General features: G+C 36.4%; 1 protein-coding gene across 1 annotated transcript in view; it reads right to left on the minus strand.

The window, feature by feature from the left end:
* Positions 1 to 8741: 8741 nt before the first annotated feature.
* The window catches only part of TBX20 (T-box transcription factor 20), a 55774-nt gene continuing 42947 nt past the window's right edge, over positions 8742 to 21568 (minus strand). Inside the window, exons 7-8 of the mRNA XM_070511743.1 lie at positions 15031 to 15143; positions 8742 to 13755 (exon numbers count right to left, since the gene is read on the minus strand). Of these exons, the coding sequence (XP_070367844.1) occupies positions 13415 to 13755; positions 15031 to 15143 (454 nt within the window). The 3' untranslated portion in view covers positions 8742 to 13414. The remainder of the gene's footprint in view (positions 13756 to 15030; positions 15144 to 21568) is intronic.

Consider the following 21568-nt stretch of genomic DNA (forward strand, 5'->3'; position numbering starts at 1 on the left):
TTAAGAACTTTTAAAAAGGCGAACCAAATGGGATTCATTTTTTTATACTTTTGTGAGACTTCTTATAAATTCACAAAGATGAAAAAATCTTTTTGTTTAATCATGTATCTCTATTTTTGTCTCCCAAAAATGGGATAACCATGGGTTTGTGGTTCTTGGCACCTATTTATCTTCTAACTGGTCTGTTTTCATATGTTAAGAGATCCTTTCAAATTCTTCAGCAAGTTGCCTCCAGTAGAAGAAATGTATCTGCACATGTGTGTTTTATAAAACAACTGCTTCAGTCTAAAACCGTTACATTTCCTGGATTGATCCATTTTACAATAGTACATCTGCTGCTATTGAATTACTTTATAGAGCCTGCTTAAATTCTAGTTGGATGCAGGTGCTTCTTCATAGGAGAAAATGGAAAGTCACCAAGTTGCAGTGAAGCATATAGCTTGAATGTAAATGCATCTGTATGTGATGCTTTGCATAACACTGCATTTTGTCCGCAGGAGAAAAGGTATCTGTGATAAGTTGGAATTTCTAAGCATTCTGGTCTACTTTGTGTGTCCATGAGGGGCCTATTCTCCTTTGAAAACTGGAGGTCTCTCAGCCACCCGTATTCTGGTCCTAAAAAAATAAAGCATATTCTTTATGTTTAGTTTAGTTTAGTTCCCCAGGCCTATATCAGATGAATTGAGACCCCCTTGACCTTGAACAGCCTTGTACAGAGTTCATTGACCCCTGCACCTTCCAAGGACACTAGGCGTGGGCCCCACACAAAGAAATGTGTCTGGTCCCAGGGCCAAAGATAGCTACTTCAGCCTTGACTCTAAGGCACAAGTTACAAAAAATATGTCCTGTGTCATGTTCCTTGTCTGGGCTGAACACCCCAATGGGCACCTGACAGGACTTTAGAAACATCCCATCCGTGGGAACAAAAAAGATAAAAACATCCCATCCGTGGGAACAAGAAGAAATAAGTCAAAATATCCAAATGTCTAAAACCCTGAGTTGGAACCCAGAGAAACCTTAGGATAAAAGGGAGTCACGGGGCTGGCCCCGTGGCCGAGTGGTTAAGTTCGCGCGCTCCGCTGCAGGCGGCCCAGTGTTTCGTTGGTTCGAATCCTGGGCGCGGACGTGGCACTGCTCATCAGACCACGCTGAGGCGGCGTCCCACATGCCACAACTAGAAGAACCCACAACGAAGAATACACAACTATGTACCAGGGGGCTTTGGGGAGAAAAAGGAAAAAATAAAATCTTTAAAAAAAAAAAAAAGGGAGTCACAGGCATAGAATAATTGGAAGTCTTGCTGAGGAAAGGACACTTTGCCTCAGACCTGGACAATCGGCACTCCCACCTGCCCTACAAACTATTGGGACTTCCCCAGCTGATTGTGGTGTGGATGTTGTAAGTACCAATTTGTTGTTCCCCTTTATCCCTGCTCCTTGTTCTGTTTCCCTTTATCAATAAACTTTGATTGCTTAAACAACCAAGTAGGCTTGGCAGTACCTGTCATTCCTTGCTCTTTGCGGCTGCAGGCAGCAAGCCTTATATAGAGGCATGTTTCATTCAGAGGAAGGGAGGTTAATCCATGAATTAATTGGGAGAATTCCTTCACTCCCTACTTGGGGAGACTACCCACTTGCAGCATAGCATATGCACACTGATTTGAGCAGAAGGGTACTCAGTAATCATTGCTACATGACTTAACCAATATATACACAAGCATGTGCATATATACATATACCATACCCCAGAAATCAATTTTTCCATAAACCCAGTGACAATAGTTTTGTGTACAAACTTCAACGTATTGAGATTATTTTTATTTACTATCAAAGTAACTAATACAAGAATTATTACCTTAATATTAATAAGCAAAAGTCTTAAAATATATTAAAGAATGAATTGTAGAATATATACGGGCAGATTAAATGCAAAACATAGCAAAAACAGCAATGATACATAAGGCACTGTTGGAATGTTTTATATCACATATTTTAGATTGATTTAAGATTTAGCTTTGATTATGACATAGTGACCTAGAAATCTCACTGGACTGGGCCCTGTATGTTCTGGGTAATTTACTTTACTTCTCTAGCTCTGATTTCCTCAACTCTGAAATAAAGACTTTGGACCACATGGCTTTACTAGTCTTTTAAACTTATTTGATTCTAGTTAGTATTTGTACATATATTAGGGTAGCTGGAAAGATATACCTATTAAGTAAAACAGTGCCCTGTGCCAAACTCTCTTCTTACCGGTGCTTCCCTTCCCTCCTCCTCTGTCTCTTGCTATGTGCTCTGATTCCACCCTGAGGGTCTCGCTCTCTGCAGTCTACCCCACAGTTTGTCCCCCATCCTGTCCTCTAGTTGCTACACCTGTCACTGCCACCCCAGATGAGCTAAGCCTTTCTCTCTCTCGTCTGTTCAGCCCAGCCTCAACCTGCCTTCACTTTGGCCCTGGTCTCTGTTCTTCTGGTTCCTCCCTGACTCCACTTACTCTCCAGTCTCTAAGTACAGTAAGCTTCATTGTTCCCATTTTCTAATTACTTCTATCCTCCAGCAGCCTAAATGACAACTAGAGTATAAAGGGGAGGGAAAAACATCCCTGAATAAGTAATAAGTGTTTACATCAAGACCACCAGACTCTTGCTTGGGCAGCAGAGTACTGCTTCCACAGAGATACTGACCCATCCCTAAAAGATAAATGTGGTAGTTTAAAATTCCCTTCTGGTCAGTCTGTTGAAACTCTTCTTGAGTTACTTACTAGTGACAATTTATAATATGTTAGGAAAAAAACTGTCATTATGCAGCTTTTATGTTTCTTAATTAAGGCTGTGTACCTGGATTCAGAAAGGGCAAGGTAGACTTTTTTTTTAATTCTTAAAATTTAGAAGTATTTATTTGAGGGGTTAGTGCAGTGTCCTTGTTATAACTGCAGACTGGATTTGAATCCTGGCTCTTACTCACTTGGGTCTCTGAGCACTTAATCTCTCTAAGCCTCAGTTTTTTCATACCTCCAGAGAATAATAGTAGCTCCTACCTCATAGAGTTGTTGCAAAGATTAAGTAAGATAATATATATAAAGTGCATAGATAAAGTAAATGTCTGATGAAAGGTAGCAACTGTTACCATATCAAGGCTCAGGATGGAGAAGGAATTATTTATATCACCTTTTTCTTTCCCAGGGAGTCCAAAGAACCAGCTACAATTCTTCCTGGGAAAAAAAGAAGGAAGGAATAAAAATAAGCTAATATAAATTGAGAGCATAAGGCTGCACAGTGCTATTAAATAGGTAGTATCTTCTTTTTACAGATAAAAAAAAATTGAGGCAGGGAGAAGATTCTAGACTGCCCACTCTTAACTCACAAGTCCACAAAATTTACTCCCCTGAAAGTCCTCAAAATTGACAGGTTAGACCCTAAAGAAAGGAAATAAAAGATTTACTGGATAGCTTTTTTTTCTTTTATATTTTAAAATAGTTTTAATGAGATATAATTCACATACCATAAAATAAAATACATTCTTTTAAAGTGTAGGATTCAGTGACTTCAGTATATTCACAAGGTTGTGCAGCCAAGGGCACTACCGAATTCCACATTTTCACTACCCCGAAAAGAAACCTGTACCCATTAGCAGTCATTGCCACTCTTCCTTCCTTCCAGCCCTTGGCAACCACTAATCTGCTTTCCGTCTCTATGAATACCCCTTTGCTGGACATTTCATATAAATGGAATCATACAATATGTGGTCCTTTGTGTCTGGCTTCTTTTGTTTAGCATAATGTTTTCAAGGTTCATCCATGTTGTGGAATTTATCAATATTTCATTTCTTTTTATAGCTAAATAACGTTCCATTGTGTAGATATACAAGTTTTCTTTATCCATTCACAAGTTGATGGACATTTGGATTGTTTCCACTTTTTGGCTTTTATGAATAATGCTGCTATGAATATTCACATACAAGTTTTTGTGTGGACGTTTGTTTTCATTTCTCCTAGGTGTACAACTAGGAGGGGAAATCGTGGGTCATCTGCTAACTCTGAGCTTAAGCCTTTGATGAACTGCCAAACTGTTTTCCAAAGTGGCCACACCATCTTCTATTCCCACTACCAATATACAAGGGTTCGAGTTTCTTCACATCGCTGCCAACACTTGTTCTCATCCATCATTTTTTATTACAGCCATCCTAGTGGGTGTGAAGTGGTATCTCTGGGGCTTTTTAAAATTAATAGATTTTATTTCTTAGAGCGGTTTTAGGGTAACAGGAAAACTGAGCAGAAAGTATAGAATTCTCATATATCCCTTGTCTCCCATCCTTGTACATGGTTTCTCCTCTTATTAATCTTGCATTAGTATGGTACATTTGTTACAATTGAACTAATAATGATACATTATTATTAACTAATGTAACTATAGTTTACATTAAGGTTCTTTCTTCGAGTTGTACAGTCCTTTGGGTTTTGACAAATTCATAATGTCATGTATCCACCATTATAATATCATACAGAATTGTTTCACTACCCTAAAAATCCTATGTGCTCCACCTATTCATCCCTCCCTTCCTCCTCCCAAACCCCTGGCAACTACTGATCTTCTTACTGTCTTCATAGTTTTGCCTTTTCTAGAATGTCATATAGTTGGAATCATACAGTATGTAGGTAGCCCTTTCAAAATGGCTTCTTCAGTTAGCAGTATGTGCTTAAGATCCTCCATGTTTTTTCATGCCTTGAAAGCTCATTTCCTCTTATTGCAGAATAATATTCCATTGTCTGGATGTACCACAGTCTGTTCATCCAGTCACCTATTGAATGACATCTTGGGTGCTTCCTAGTCTGGGCATAAATGAAGCTGTTATAAACATTCATGTGCACGTTTTTATGTGGACATAAGATTTCAGCTCATTTGAGTAAATACCTGGGAGCGCTACTGCTGGATCATATGGTAGGACTAAGTGCTTTGCAAGAAACTGCCAAACTGTCTTCCAAAGTGGCTGCACCATTTTGTATTCCCACCTCCAATAAATGAGAGTTTCTGTTGCTCTTCATCCTCAGCAACATTTGGTATTGTCAGTGTTTTGGATTTTAGCCATTTAAAGAGATCTGTAGTGGTATTTCATTGTTTTAATTTGCATTTCTCAAATGATGTATGATGTTGAGCGTTTTTTCAGATGTTTATTTCTCAGCTTTATATCTTCTTTGGTGAGGTGTCTGTTCAGATAGATCTTTTGCCTATTAAAAAAATTGGGTTGTTTGTTTTCTAATTGATGAGTTTTAATGGGTCTTTGTATATTTGAATACAAATCTGTTATCGGATATGTTTTGCAGACATTTTCTGCCACCTGTGGCCAGTTCTTTCATTCTCTTAATAGTCTTTCACAGAACAGAAATTTTTAAGTTTAATGTAGTCCATCATATTAACTTTTATTTAATGGATTGTGCTTTTGATGTTGTATCTAAAAAGCCCGGGTTACCTAGATTTACTTCTACACTTGATCTCAGCCAAAAGGCCAAGAAGAAATACCTAGATTTACTTCTGTGTTATCTTCTAGGAGTTTTATAGCTTTGCATTTTACATTTAGGTCTGTGATCCATTTAGGGTTAATTTTTGTGAAAGGTGCAAGGTCTGTATCTAGATTGATTATTTTGTGTATGTATGTCCAGTTATTCCAGCACCATTTTTTGAAAAGATTGTTTCTCTGCTGAATTGCATTTGCTCCTTTGTCAAAGATAAGTTGAATATATTCATCTGGGTTTATTTTCTGGGATCTCTATTTTGTTTTGTTGATCTACTTGTCTATTCTTCCACCAATACCATACTGTCTTTATTACTATAGCTTTATGGTAAGTTTTGAAGTTGAGTACTGTCAGTCCCCCAACTTTGTTCTTCATCAATATTTTGTTGGCAATTATGGGTCTTTTCCGTTTCCATATGAACTTTAGAATCAGTTTTTTTTTAATTATTTTTTTTCTTTTGAGGAAGATTAGCCCTGAGCTAACATCCACTGCCAACCCTCCTCTTTTTTGCTGAGGAAGATTGGCCCTGAGCTAACATCCATGCCCATCTTCCTCTATTTTATATGTGGGACAGTACTACAGAATGCCCTGATAAGTGAAGCATAGGTCCATGCCTGGGATCCAAACGGGTGAACCCTAGGCTGCTAACATGGAGCACACAAACTTAACCGCTACACCACCAGGCCGGTCCCTAGAATCCGTGTTTTGATAGCCACAAAACTTGTTGAGATTTTGTTGAATCTATAGATTAAGTGGAAAAGAACTGATATCTTGGCAATATTGAGTCTACCTATCAATAAACTTGGAATTCTCTCCATTAATTTAGATCTTTTTTTGAATACTTTCATCAAAGTTTTGTAGTTTTATAGATCTTGCATGTATTTTATTATTTTATAACTAAGTATTTCTTTTCCCCTTCTTTGATGCTGATATAAATGGTGTTGTATTTTTTTTTTAAGATTGGCACCTGAGCTAACAACTGTTGCCAATCTTCTTCTTTTTTTTTTTTTTCTGCTTTTTCTCCCTCAAATCCCCCCCAGTACGTAGTTGTATATCTTTTAGTTTGGGTCCTTCTAGTTGTGGCATGTGGGACACTGCCTCACCATGGCCTGATGAGTGATGCCATGTCCGTGCCCAGGATCTGAACCGGCGAAACCCTGGGCTGCCGAAGCAGAGCGTGCGAACTTAACCACTCGGCCACGGGGCCAGCCCCTGTATTTTTAATTTCAAAATACAATTGTTCATTGCTAGTATATAGGAAAGCAATTGACTTATTTATATTAACCTTGTATCCTACAACCTTGCTAGAATCACTTATCAGTTCTGTGAGTTTTTTTTTGTTGGAAGCATGTTAATGCTCTATTTTTTTTTTAATCAGTAAGAATGAAAAGAAAAACCCCCTTAAAACTGTAACTAAACTGAACAAATGAACCCAGTTGTATTGCAAATGAATAACATAACACAGAAGAACATAAAAGGAGCTAATCTAAGTAACTGCTAAACATGTCATTTGACTCTATACACTTGGTTGAGTAGGTGGGGAACAACCACAGACAAATCCTGAGCTCTTTTTAGATTTGTTTATTGTAGTTGTGTGAGTGAAGCCATGTGAAATGATTTGGGCTATATGGTAAAACTGAGTGAATAAATATGTTGATGTTGTTGGGAGCCAGGGTTCCCATTGTGGAAGAAGGCAGATATAGCTATGGATTGGGGCCAAGCAAGGAAAAAGGACCCTATGCGAGTGCACTTGACTTGGAGATATTAGCATAAACTCATGATTCTAATATGTTTTATACACACATTCACACACATACATATATGTGAATGTGTGTGCATATATATATATGTATTCCTAACTGTCGGCTGAAAAGACCTAGAAACAAATATACCCCAATGAGCACATCTGGCACCCACATCTTGGTTTCTAATACAGTTTCCCAACTAAAAGGAATCTGGGCTTCCTGTAAAAATGGCTGGTTCCAGGGCTGGGGCAGGAAAGGTAAAGGTGAGCCTGGAACAACATTTATGCCAGAAATTGAAGAAGTGCTAAAAAAAAAACCAAGTTATGGCATGTCAAAAGGACACAGGAGTCAGCTTAAGGGACTCCCAGTCACCAAAGCTGGGATGATTTGAACATCAAGATAACTAAGGACAATAATAAATTATAAACCATCGAAAAATAGGAATCCTTTTGCCATGAAAGACAAAGGCTGAGGAACTGTACCAGATTAAAGGAAACTAAAGAAACATGATGACTAAAAGCAATATGTGGTCCTGAACTGGATCTGTAGTGAAGGAAAAAATATGCTGGAAAGGACATCACCAAGTCATTTGACATAGTTGGAGTACAGATGGTAGATCACAGTATTGTACTGAAGTTGCTAAGTCTACTGTGGCTATTTAATGGAATCTTCTTGGTTTTAGGAAGTACACTTTGAATTACTTAGGGATAATGGGGCATGATATATGAAGCTTACTCTCAAATGGTTCAGAAACACAATTTGTATGTATTACGAGTGTGTATGTATATGTATGCATGCACTACTCAGTGTGAATGCAAATAATAAATTAAATGAGGTAAAAAGTTAACAACTGGTGAATCTGGGTAAAGAGTATACAAGGTTTCTTTATACTATTCTTGCAACTTTTCAAGCTTGGAATTATTCCAAAAAAAAGATTTTTAAAAGGTTGGTGTTTGGCATGCACAAAAAATTAAGGGTAATAGAGCAGACTTCTGAAAGCAGAAGGTATGATAACGTCAAATATTTTGAGGGACTGTCATGTGGAAGAAGGATTAAGACTTCGAATTCGGCTAATCTTATTTTGTGTCAGCCTGCTGTGTGTAATATCATTACAGCACATCCAAGAGCTCATACCTAGAATGAGAGGTAGGAGTTCTTTAAGCTTTATAGAGTCTTCAGTATCATGCAGTACAGAGAGGTGTAAAGTCCCAGGATTCTAAGAATTCATTATGTAGAGGACATGAGTGAAGGGGCCTGGGTGTAGGAAAATGGGAAACAGGAACTGGTGGGGACTTGAGAGCAATGTCTTCTCCAAAAGGCTTTCAGTGCCATTAAAGACAAAACCCAAAGCCTGTGTAGGAATCCAGCGGGCTGTGTCTGGCCTGGGGAGTGCCAGTTGTGACCCCTGATCTTACTAATCCTCTTCTTTTTTAGGCGGGGAAACAGGTACCAAAAGTCACGAAGCAAAGTGTGTAAGATAATGAAAGGTGTAAATGTGTGCATATATATCAAAAACACACCATTTTTAATGAAAGAAATTAATATCCACACATTTGTACTTCTGTACAATTTTGGGTAATATATAATTTTAAGCTGTTTACAAATAACATGTAATGCTTCAAATATTACATAATGTTGATAATACATTTCTAGCAGAAATAAATATATTGCACTTAAAAAGAACTTCATTAGATGTTACTTCATAGTATTAGGCTTATAACTTCTTTTCTCATAAAACATTTCCCATGCCCTTCCCCCCACCCCCCAACACACACACTTCATTACAGTGACTGTTCTCACGCAATTCATTAAGCAAATGACACAGCAAACAGTAGATGTGTGAGAGAGCCCACTAAGGAGGCCACATCCAATTTTATCCTTTAGGAAATAAAAGACCTTCTTCTAGGTTTCTGAAAATAAGAAAAAGCAACAACTAAATACAGTATTGCAATGTACCAGAAGTAAAATACAACAAATTGTATTTTTTGTCCAGATGTATTATATCACCAAAATGTTTTTATTTTCTTATATCAAAGGAGGGGATTGGAATCCAGGGAGGAACAGAGAAAGAAGGGCCACAAAATACTTATGGATCATTTGCCTATCAAATATTTATAAATGAACTGTTCCATATTTAAGCATGCTGAAGAAAGATAAGTATTGCCATATTTTATAACTGGCATGGAATATGAAGAAAGGATTTTATGGTTTTCTAAAGGTTTAAGAGTTTGTAACCTTCCCTTTGCTTGTTTACATAAAATCCTTGCATTCTGAAATAATACAAAAACATATAAAATCCATCCTCCACCCAAGCCGGGCTCTATAAAGGAGCCAACTGAAAATCTTTTCTGCCCAGTGCTTTATTTCTGTCTAGTCTAGATTTAGGGTATATTATTGTTTTATTTGTAATAATTATCAATTACATACACACTTAAAATGAAAACAGTTTTCTTTGCTTAGTCAATGGAAGATTGAGTAAAAAGAATGCTTTTCTTGCAACATGTGTCCCTGTATATTACATACTGAATGTTTTGAACTTTAGATGCTGAGTCATGGCTAAGCATGACTGCATATTTAATAGGGTCGTAAAGTCACTCCACCCATTTTATTTGAAGTTTATTTTTCTCAGTATATAATTCAGCTTAAATATAAGCAGGACAGCCTGAAAAGCTAAAATGAAATTCAGAAATGGGATAAATATCCTAACATCTCTCAGAAAAAATCACTGACATTATAGGAATGGGGATCCTTTTCTTTAAGAATTCTTTTTTCTTTGGCTTTTAGAGGGTTCCCTTTTTATTTTTTTGAGGGGGGAATGTTGTGGCTGGAGAAGTACAATGACTGAGATGTGGATGGGGTGGGGAGGGCGGGGTCTTGGAATACCAATATAAGAAGTCAATGTAACTCCTATAGTATAACCCTACATAGGCTTTTGCTAGATGATAAGTATAAGAAAACTTAATATCTCCTACTCTGTGCCCTCCTACTAAGAATGGAGGTAGGCCTTCCAGATAATGCATCATTGTTATAAACTCAAAAGGACCAGCAATGCAATATAAATTCATTAATGTAGATCTTGTTACCTAACAATTTGTGATATGTTACACACAAGCTAGATATGTTTATACTGCTAAGGGTGGACAGAAGAGAGAGGAAGATTTACTTTACTTTTAAAGTAAATTTCAAGCAAGTAAAAGAAATAATTGAACTTACTCAGAATTATTGATAAATGTTTTAAAAATAAATCACATATGCAAAACCTATTAAGTTATGAATTAATTCTTTTGGGTTAGATAAAGCAGTTCTGGCAGCAGTGGCTCTTTTTAGCAGCACTGCATGTTAGCCGTGCTTTTTGATCCTGTAATACACCTGGGGGGAAACCCTGAACTTATTCCAAGTATATTATAACTCATACTCTTTATTATTCCATTGGCTTTCCCACTAATTATCTAGTTCTTGCAATTACTTTTGGTAGAATAGACTTTAGACTTTTAAATCTGAAATACCCAAGGAGTTACGTAAGAATCAACAACCAGAATAGCTCAGAAAGGCCCACGCAGGGTAAATATCTACTCCTGGTTCCCACGGCTAGAGTGACTCTGATCAGTTGAAGCTCCATATCACTTGTACTTTTTCTTTCTGGTTCAAATAATACCAAATACTTAAAAAAAATATCCAATTTAGAATTTCAGGTGTGATTTTTCCAAGAGCACGCTTTGATACCTTAGTCTTTGCTTTTCTCTAAACACTCTACTTTTTTTTAGTTTTATATTGCTTAGTTACAAAATAAAAGTTATGAAGTCAAGAAATACTGGTGTAAAATCATATTTAACAAAAACATACAAACCTACTTTGAGACACACCAATTGGGGAAAATGTCAAAATAGTATTAAAATGTTCCTTTCATTCTCATTGGAAAGAAAATTGAGATACAGATTCACTTCAGCAGACCAGTAATTTACCAGGGTATTCAATAGCATCATGTAAAATTGCATCTACTTTTGTTATTCCTGCTTTAAGCAGAAGGACTCTGTACTAAAAGGAGCACTGGCAACAGGCCAACTATTAAATCAGCATCCTAAGGTCTATGGATACTTAAGCATTACTCATAACTGCTTTTTTAAAGAAAAGCACATCTGTGCTGTGTTGGAAAACAAACTACCTGTGGATACTATAGAATAACATGGAGAAAGATAGGAATTAGCCTACAGTGTCTGCCTTAGGAGTTTGAGATGCTTGGTTAACATAGCCCATGCTTCTCCAGAAGTACCCTTTGGGATACAGGGGAGAAAGGCAAGTGCAGAATAATCCAACAACGGCATCATGTAGACAGGCTGTGCCATTATGCCTTGTTTCACAGGCTGGGCGTGCCGAAGAAAGGCATTTGATATGGAAAAGCCTACCATTAAAACAACCAAATAAAATCCCACTGGAGTCTGATATGATAAGCATATTGCATTTACTCCCAAACACACCTCTACTCTCAGCAGCGGTAGTTCCCATCTCTTTTAAGATTCAATACTTTTGCAGTCAGAACAGAGTAGAATGAATATTATATACAAAATTTAAATTAAATTAAAATAGAGTTTTGGGGAGCCTTGTGAAGAAGACAGGTTATATCCTGTAGCTAGAATACATTATATCTAAAGTTGAAGGACCATAAACTTCATTAAATTTCTGTTATTAGGGAAATAAACTTGAAAAATGCCAAATGTACTACCCTGACTGTAAATGTTTAGATATATGTTGGCCAAAAATAATATACAGATTATATATAACTAAAATATCATTAATACTATACTAAACATTAAAGGAAGGCGTGAGAAGACAGCAAGAGCTGAAAATAAAGTGGATGACTGCTTTAGACTTATTTATAAGCACTGCCAATGTTTCAGCTGGGGAGTCACTGAGTTAACATGAAATTTCATGTAATGGGCTAGAAAAGTGATAAAGGAGTCACTGAATGTAACACAGTAAGAAAAAAGGACAAATCAGATATATGGACACATAACTTCTCATGAACATAGGTTAAATGATGGCTCTGTGGGCATTCAGAATGGTCATTCACAAATCCTTGTCAGTCAGTGGCAGCAGCTAATCTAAGAACAAAGTGGATTTATTGAAAAGGAGAATTTGGCCTGGTACATTTAAACATCCATGAGGTCTCCCAAAGCTGAAGTAAAACTGAAGGGGCCTTTGGCACCCGTGGCAGAGAAATTCCTTTCACAATAGGGCAACCATCTTTTTATTGCAGCTGTAAGTAGAAGAAAGCCTCTGTGTCACAATGTAGAGGCTTTACCTTCCTCAGTGAGTAAGTCAGTAGTGTATTTAGAATGCAGCCCAGAAAACTAAAACCTCAGTTTTGCCATATAACACACAAAACCTCTTGCTTCAAAATTGTATATAGATTTTTCCTACATAAGTGACAAGTAGTCGCAAGAAAGAGAATTAGGAAGAAAGAAGACAAGCCTGTGAAAAAGAGCTTGTCAGGTACTGGCCCTTCAGTATTACAAAAAGAACTTTGTGAAGTCATTACCACCTATTCATCCACAAAATAGGATGTATGGGCATTATCTCAGCTCCTTCCCCAGCAAACTAACACAAAGGAAAACTAAACATGCTTAGGCTAAAGCACTACAAATATTTCTCTATTGGCTCTCATTTTCTACAAGGAGAAATGGACTTAAGTTAGTCGTTATGCATTATGGTAAGTATGTTATACAGTATTGCCTCTTTGAAGGTTTTTTTAACCTGTGGAAAGCAGAAAGAAAATCTATACATGTTGATTTTATACATTACTGCATCAACACAGCATTTTTAATCACTAGGAATGATGCACCTTAAGATTCATCTGCCTTGTATTATTAAACTTTCTGGGTAAATTGATATCCTATTAATTGTAGGACTTTGGCTGCCTAAGAACTTTACACTGATTCTTTCTCGAACCCAAGAGCTGTCCCCCAACTACAGATGAATCCTGGTCCATGGTACATTCCCTCAGTGGCAGGTTTTATTGTGAGTCCAGCTCTCCTCTGTAATAGGTCCCATGTCTCCTGGAGAGCCCCTGCTCCAACACCCCACATCCCACCCACCCGACCCTGTCCTATATTTCCATACCCATTTGCACATTCTGGATTTGGATTCTCCTGTTTTTAGAAGAGTCATACAAATGGTGTCATCACAGCCGAGGAATGGCGCAGTCCTTGGATAGCAGCATAGGGCCCCTGCTGAAAGTAGTGATGGTACCGAGGCATGTGGAATGAGGGGAATGTTGGGCCACTGCCCTGCATGGAGCTGGCAATGGCTGATGGGGTCAGAGGCATCCCAAGTCGGCTATATGGTGGCAGAGAACCCTGTATGGGGTGAGGAATGGGTGTTGCTATGGATGCTGTGCTGGTGCCAAGAGCAGTCAGGGACTGTGGGTGCTGAAATCCAGGAAAACTGGATGAAGATGATACCCAGGAACTGAGAGACAAATTATCAGATGTTGTAAAGGCTGACCCTGAAAGGAAAAACAACTCATTAGGCTGGAAACTCTCTTTCAATGTGGAAATCAAGAATTACATTATCCGTAAGGATTAATTTATTTTTAAAAATATATAATAGATCTGCAATTTAAAAAGACAAACATGTCAACCACAAGGCAAATCTACCTTTCTAGATAAGAAGACATCATTTAAATCATATATGGAAGAGAGAATTTACTAAATAGAGAAAGACTTAACTTGTTAGGTGGCCTGTGTACCCCCAGAGAGCACTAGTACCCTGCCTGAAGGCAGTCACCTGATTCCCTTTAAAGGAGCTCCAAATTGCGGATATCTTTGCTAATCTCTGCAGCATCCCTGTAAGGAAGGCTGGACATACCAGCCTCAACAAAGCTACTCGGTTTCCAAAGCCATTGTGAGAACCCACAAGAGTGCTTTTCTTTTCCTTTTTTTTTTTTTTTAGCTTCCATAATTCTTTATTAAATATTTGACAAGTTGCAAAAGTTTTTTTTACATCACAGCATCTGGAAGTTTAAACAAGAGTTGACACTGAACTTTCCAAATGTATAATTACTAGTAACTCATTTACATTAGTTATAAGAGATGTCCTATGTTTTGACTGATTATGCTATTCCATATTATGGACGTAAAAATATGACAGAGGGCTCTTTGCCCATTGGAACATCCCTGTGCCCAGGATTGGGCACCCTCTGGTCTCTTTTTCTCTGGACTCCCAGGTGCAGAGGGCTCCTCCCTGAGCCTTTAAAAGACAAAGGAACTTTTCAGTACTGCCCTGTTCTCACCACTGGGGCCACCATCTCTATGTAATGCCCTTCACTAGGAGAATCTTCTTTTTAAAAGTGTTTTCTGTTTCAGTCATTGATCCTAATAAGATATTCCTGATGTAAGTGGAACAGATATATTCACTGACTTTCAGATTATAAAACTGAGGTTCAGAAAGACTAAGGAACTGCCCCCTAAGTCCAACAGCTCTTTGGTAGTGGATCACAGACAAGTAACTCCTGAGCCCTGACTCAGAGGCTTGATGTCCTTTTACTATAAAACAAACCCCAAGAAACCTTCAGTAGGCAGAATCACTTAAGACTCAAAGGCAAAATAATGAACTGTGTGAAAATCAGCCTCAGGGGCTGTGCTTTCCTGAAGAGGCTCCTGAAATACTTTTGGGGCAATGGGTACCCTGAGGATTAGAAGTCTCTTCTAATCCTGCCTGCCTTCATTCTCCTTTAGGTGCTCTTGCTCCCAGCAACTGCAAAATTCAGAAGCTGCCTTACCTCTGTTTTGTGTTGTCTGAACCTCATCCCCCAGCACATCCTCTTCTCCTCCATAAGTGCGAATGGGTGAGCGGGCATAGGAATGCTTTTGAATCAGGCTCTCCACACTTTCCCTAGGTTAGAGAATGACGCATCTTGAGTAAACTAAGAAGTTAAGTACTCAGAGATGGAGAGGGGTGTAAAAGGTAATTCACTAGTCAGTAAAACTATTTTCTCAGCCAAAAGACCACCACTTCAGGGAAAAATGACATTCGAAACATGTAACTTTATTCCATTGTAGACTCCTCAGAAAGGTGACCTCAGATGTACAAATACAAGCAAACATAACTGGATATGATGGGAACAATTCCCTGAAATCCTGCAAAATGAGGAACAAAGAGGTGGACAAGGAGCTACAACATCTGATCATAGGAATATAGAGTTTAATGATGTGAAAAATGAGTGTGAGAATTAACTATGAGGAGCTGCAATGAATCTTCTGACTTCATCAGCTAATGAGTACAAAACTACTCAACTGACACAAACTGTGTTGACTCAACATCTGATGAATGTTGGCAAAAAGTTCAAAATATCATTAGTCATAAAAAGATTCAATGTTCACTAACAAACCCAGTAAGTGCACAGAGTATATGACAATATGGGTAGTTTGAATAATGAACACTTTGAGATTCTTGTTACTTTAAGACTGAAAATTATAGAAAACTGTGAAGGACACATAAATGGCCATTAGGGAATTTAGGTCCCCAAATAAATTTGTCCATCGTGTTTGTAGATGGTCTTTCTCTTGCAGCATAGCTTAAAAACTAAAGACTGTGGTTAACTTTAAAAACAAAAATTATTTTCGTATTGGCCACTTTGACCTCCGGCTATTAAAAAAAAAAAGCCAGCAAGAGTTTAGCCAAATAATTTTTTTGCCAAAAGAGCAAGTAACAGGTTAACTTACACAGTATACATCTCCAGAACAGCTGTGGCCTAAAGACGAATACGAATTAACCACCAAAGGACCAAAAAAAGATTAAAAACATTTGTGTTGAATGAAAGACAAAGCAAATACCAAATTTCATATTGAGAGGACAAGGAAAGCAAATAAAGTGTCACGATAACTTTCCAAAATGTAACACTTGTCAACATTTCACATAGATATACAGACTTTACCAGTGAAAAAATACTAATTCATAGTGAATTTGGTGTTCTAGAAAGCTTATATGTTCACATAGATGAAAGCATTTTGTCATATTACACAGCATGCAAATGAGGACTTAAGGGTATGCCTAAAAGAAAAATAAATTCTAGAAACTATTCAGGTTACATCTTTGCTCCCAAAAGATTTTAAAATAAGCATATAGTACCACCTCATGTAGTCAAAATTATTGGAATCAGACAAAATTCAGATCCAATGGATTAACATATAGATGTTAAAAAAATGAGACTATTCCATATTTATTGAAAAGGAATGATCTCCAAGACACAGTAAGAGAAAAAAGTTAAGTACAGAACAGTGTATAAAGATGCCCTTTTTGAATTTAAAACAAGGAGTATTTATGTTCATATATGCCTAATACTTCCAGAATGTTCCAGTTTCCAGAATAAGAAACTGCCTAAAATAGGTTGCCTCTGTAGAGTGGAACCAGAAATCTGAGGGATTGGAGCAGTGATTCCCAAACTTGTCTATACATATGAATCACCTGGGGAATCTTTAAAAAAAAAATCCAACAACTACTATATTGAGGTACAGTTAACATACAGTAAGTGGCACATTTAAAATGTACAATTCGATCACTTTTGGCTTATGTGACTGGTGACACCATCACCATAAGTAAGATAACAAACATCTAATACCTCATGCCCCTCATGCTTCCTGGTCCCCATCTCAACAAACTTTCCCAAGGAAACCACTAGTATGATTTCTGTCCCTACCAATTAGTTTGCATTTACTAAAATTTTATAAAAATGAAATTCTATCTTATATATTCTTTATTATCTGGCTTCTTTCACTCAGCATAATTCCTTTGAGATTCATCTTGTTGGAGCACATATCAATAGTTTATTCTTCCTTATTTTGAGTAGCATTCTACTGTATGTATATATTATAGTTTATCTATTCACCTATTGATGGAATATTTGCCTTGTTTCAAGTTTTTGACTGTTATACGTGAAGCTGCTATACATAATCATGTATACTTTTTGAAAAATAGACATATGCTTTCACTTCTCTTGGAAAAATGCCTTAGAGTGGAATAACTGGATTGTATGGTAAATGTGTGTTTAATTTTTTAAGAAACTGCCAGATGATTTTCCAAAGCAATTGTACCATTTAGCATTCCCACCATCAAGGTATGAGAGTTCCACTTCCTCCACATTTTTGCCAACACTTGGTATGGTCAATCTTTCTAATTTTAGCTGTTCTAATATATATGTACTGGTATCTAATCATAGTTTTAATTTTCATTTCCCTAATGACTAAGATGTTGAGCATCTTTTTATGTGCTTAGTAGCTTCTATATACCTATTTTAGTAAACTGTTCAAATATTTTGTTAATTTTTAAAAGTAGATTCTTTGTTTTCTTATTATTGAGTTTTGAGATTTCTTTATATATTCTGGGTACTGGTCCTTATAGGACATGTGATTTACAAATATTTTCTCCTGGCCTGTGGCTTGTCCTTTGATTCTCTTAACAGTATTTCTAAAAAGCAGAAGTTTTTAATTTTGATGAAGTGCAATTTATCCATTAGTAATTTTATGGATTATGCTTTTGGTTTCATATCTAAAAATCTTTGCCTACTCAGGACCAGAAAAGTTTTCTCTTAAAATTTTTTCTGGAAGTTTTAGGTTTTACATTTAGGTCTATGATTCATCTTGAGTTAATCTCAAATATGTTATAAGGAATGAACTGATGTTCATTTTTTGCTATTGGATATCCAGTTATTCTAGCACTGTTTGTTGAGATTACCCCATTTCCACTGAATTATCATTGCATTTTTGTCAAAAGTCAATTGTCCATGTATGTGTGGGCCTACTTCCAGACCCTGTACTCTGTTCTATTGATCTATTAGTTGATCTTGACACCAAAATCACACTGTCCTGATTACTGAAGTTGCATAAAAGTTTTGAAATTAGGTAGTATTAGTACTTCATTTTATTTTTATTTTTCAAAGTTGTTTTGGCTATTCTAGTTCTTTTGCATTTCCACATGTAATTTAGAATTAGTTTGTCAATTTCTACAAAAAAGCCTACTGGTATTTTGATCAAGATTGTGTTAAATCAGTAGATCAATTTGTGGAGAATTGACGTCTTAACAAAATTAAGTCTTTCTACCCTTGAACCAGTATATCCCTCCATTTAATTGTCTTCTTTAATTTCTCTGAGCAATGTTTTTGTAGTTTTAACTGTATAGGTCTTACATTTTTTTTGCCAGATTTATCCCTAAATATTTCATGTTATGGTAAATATTGCTTTTTAATTTCAATTTCTGATTGTTCATTGCTAGTACATCGAAATACAACTTATTTTTGTATATTGATTTTGTATCCTGTGACCTTGCTAAACATACTTATTTCTTCCGGTAGCTTTTTGTAGATTTGGATTTTCTACATAGATAAGCAAGATGTCTATGAACAGAGATGGTTTTACTTCTTTCTTTCCAATCATGATGACTTTTAGTTATTTTTCCTGATTTATTGCAATGCCTAGAGCTATTTGTTAAATATTGAATTAACAGTGGTAAGAGTGGACATCCATGACTTGTTCTTTATCTTAGAGACAGCATTCAGTCTCTCACCATTAGATATAATATTATCTCTAGGGTTTTTTGTAGATGCCCTTTATCAGACTGGGAGATTCCCTTCTATTCCTAGTTTTCTGAGTGTTTTTAAAGTTGAATTTTGTTAAATGCTCTTGCTGTATCTATTATAATGATCAGGTTATTTTCTTTTTTAGTTTCTTAATATGGTCAGTTGTATTATTTAAGTTTCAAATGTTAAACCAACCTTGCATTCCTGAGCTAAACTCTAGTCATGATATATTATCCTTCTCTTTGCATTAAGTTTCCTAAAATTTTGTTTAGAATTTTTCCATCTATATTCATGAGGGATGTTGGTCTATAGTTTTCTTTTTTTGTAATGTCTTCTCTAGTTTTAGTATCAAGATAATACTGATCCCATATAATTAGTTGGAAAGTATTCCCTCCTTTTTAATTCTCTAAAAGAGTTGGGGTAAAATTGTTATTATTTCTTACTTAAATGTTTGGTACAATTCACCAATGAAGTCATCTGGGCCTGGAGTTTTCCTTGTGGAAAGGTTTGTAACTACAAATTAAAAGCTCTCAGATTATCTTTTTTTTTTTTTTAATGAAACTTTGGTAGTTTGTGTCTTTGGGGAATTTGTTTATTTGATCTAAATTGTTGAAATTATAAGCATAAATTTTCATAATATTCCCTTATTATCCTTCCTTTATTATATGTAGAATCTGTCGTTATATTACTCCTCACATTCCTGAAAATGGTAATTTGTGTTTCTTCTCCTTTTTTCATGATCAGTTTAGCTAGGGATTTGCCATTTTTATTAATCTTCTCTGCTTTTGGTCCCCCTAATTTTCTCTATTGTTTTCCTGTTTTCCATTCCATTGATTTCTGCTCTGATATTTATTATTTCCTTTCTTCTACTTACTTTGGGTTTCATTTGCTCTTTTCCTAGTTTCTTGAGATGGAAGCTGAGCTCATAGATTTGAGACCATTCTTCATTTCTAAAGTAGGTATATAGCATTATAAATTTCCCCTAATGTTTTAGCAGCATCCTGTAAGTTTTCATATGTTTTATTTTCATTTTAATTTAGTTAAAAATATTTTCTAATTTCCTTTTTGATATCTTCCTTGCTCCATGGGTTATTTAGACATATGTTATTTTGTTTCCAAATATGTGGGAATTTTTCAGATATCTTCCTGTTATTGCTTTTTTATATAATTCCATTTTGGTCAGAGAACATACTCTGTATGACTTGAATACCTTTAAATTTATTAGGACTTGTTTTGTGGCACAGAGTATGGTCTATCTTAGTAAATGTTCTGTGTGCACTCGAAAGAAAGTATATTCTGCTGATGTTGGATAGAGTGGTTCATAAATGTCATTTGGGTCAAGGTGGTTGACAGTGTTGTTCAAATCTTCTGTATCTTTACTCATTTCCTGTCTACTTTTTCCCCAGCCTCTGGTAGTTTCCTCACATGCATGTGCTAATCAGGTCTCAGCTGAACACTCAAGAGGTACCCTCTGTAGATCTTCAGAATTCTCCTCTTCTGTAGTTTGTCCTGTGGATTCTCACTGTTTTTGTCTCATCAAATGCTCAGCTCTGATTGCTCAACTCAGGGAGTCAGCTAGGCTCTGCCTGTATTCTCCTTCCCTGTGCCATGGTCTAGATACTGTCTCAGACTATAAGCTGGGGCTGTCATACAGCTCACCTCATTTGGTTCCCATCCTTTGGGGATTATTGTCTTCTGTTTCCTGGTGTCCAATGTCATAAAAAATATTGTTTCATGTATTTTGTGTTTCTTAGTTATTTAAGGCAAGAGGGTATACTTGCTTGTTGTTGCTTTACCTTTACCTGAAGCAAAGTCCCTCCTGGGAATCTTCTAAAAATTCCAAAACCTAGGCCACACCCACAGGCCAAGTAAATTACAAGCTCTGGGAGTGAGACACAGTGTTTCGTAATTGTTAAAGCTCTACAGATGATTCCAATGGGCAGGCAAGTTTAGGAATGGAGAAGAGGCATGTGATGGATGCTTTTTACCAGGTACTCCTCTGTACCATTTGAACTTTGGACATATTTATTATTTATTCAAAATTAATCACAAATTATAAAATATCATGAGAAATGATAACCTACCAATGAACAAAAGGAAAATAATTGCTGGTCTAACACTGATACTTTGGGAACTTACTATGATGAATTGATAAAAATTGTCATTATCATGCTGATGTTTATGTCAACATAGTAAATGCATTGGAGGCAGTGTGGTATATTGGAAATACCATGGGCTTTAAAGTCATTCGTCAAATGGATGAATGGATAGATGAGTAGGTAGACAACCTAGAACCATTTTCACATTCTAGTTTTGTTACTTCCTTAAGATCTCTTCGTCTGTAAATTGGGGAGCATAATACCTGCCTCACAGGGCTATTCACTCAACCAAAAAGAAATATTTCTTGAGTACCTATTATGAACATGAACAGGCACTATGGAATTGTGGGGAGAGCAATAAACAAAACATAAAAATCTCTGCCTAATGGGGAAGAGGTTAGAGGGAAGAGAGAGACAATATGAAAAATGCATAGCATATTAGATGGTCATGATAGTGCTATGGAAGAATAAAAATAAAGCAGGGTATAGTGATAAATGTAAATAGGAGGATTAAATGAGATAAGGCATTTGAATTGCCCAAAATAGTGTCTGGCACATAGGAGCTACTCAGTAAATATTACTGCCTTATAAACGTATATCTAGAGCAGGTAAAAATATTTTATTCTCTTAGATTATATTCTTTCCAA

This window comes from Equus asinus, chromosome 1 (genome assembly GCF_041296235.1).
Source record: "Equus asinus isolate D_3611 breed Donkey chromosome 1, EquAss-T2T_v2, whole genome shotgun sequence".
Classification (NCBI taxonomy): Eukaryota; Metazoa; Chordata; class Mammalia; order Perissodactyla; family Equidae; genus Equus; species Equus asinus.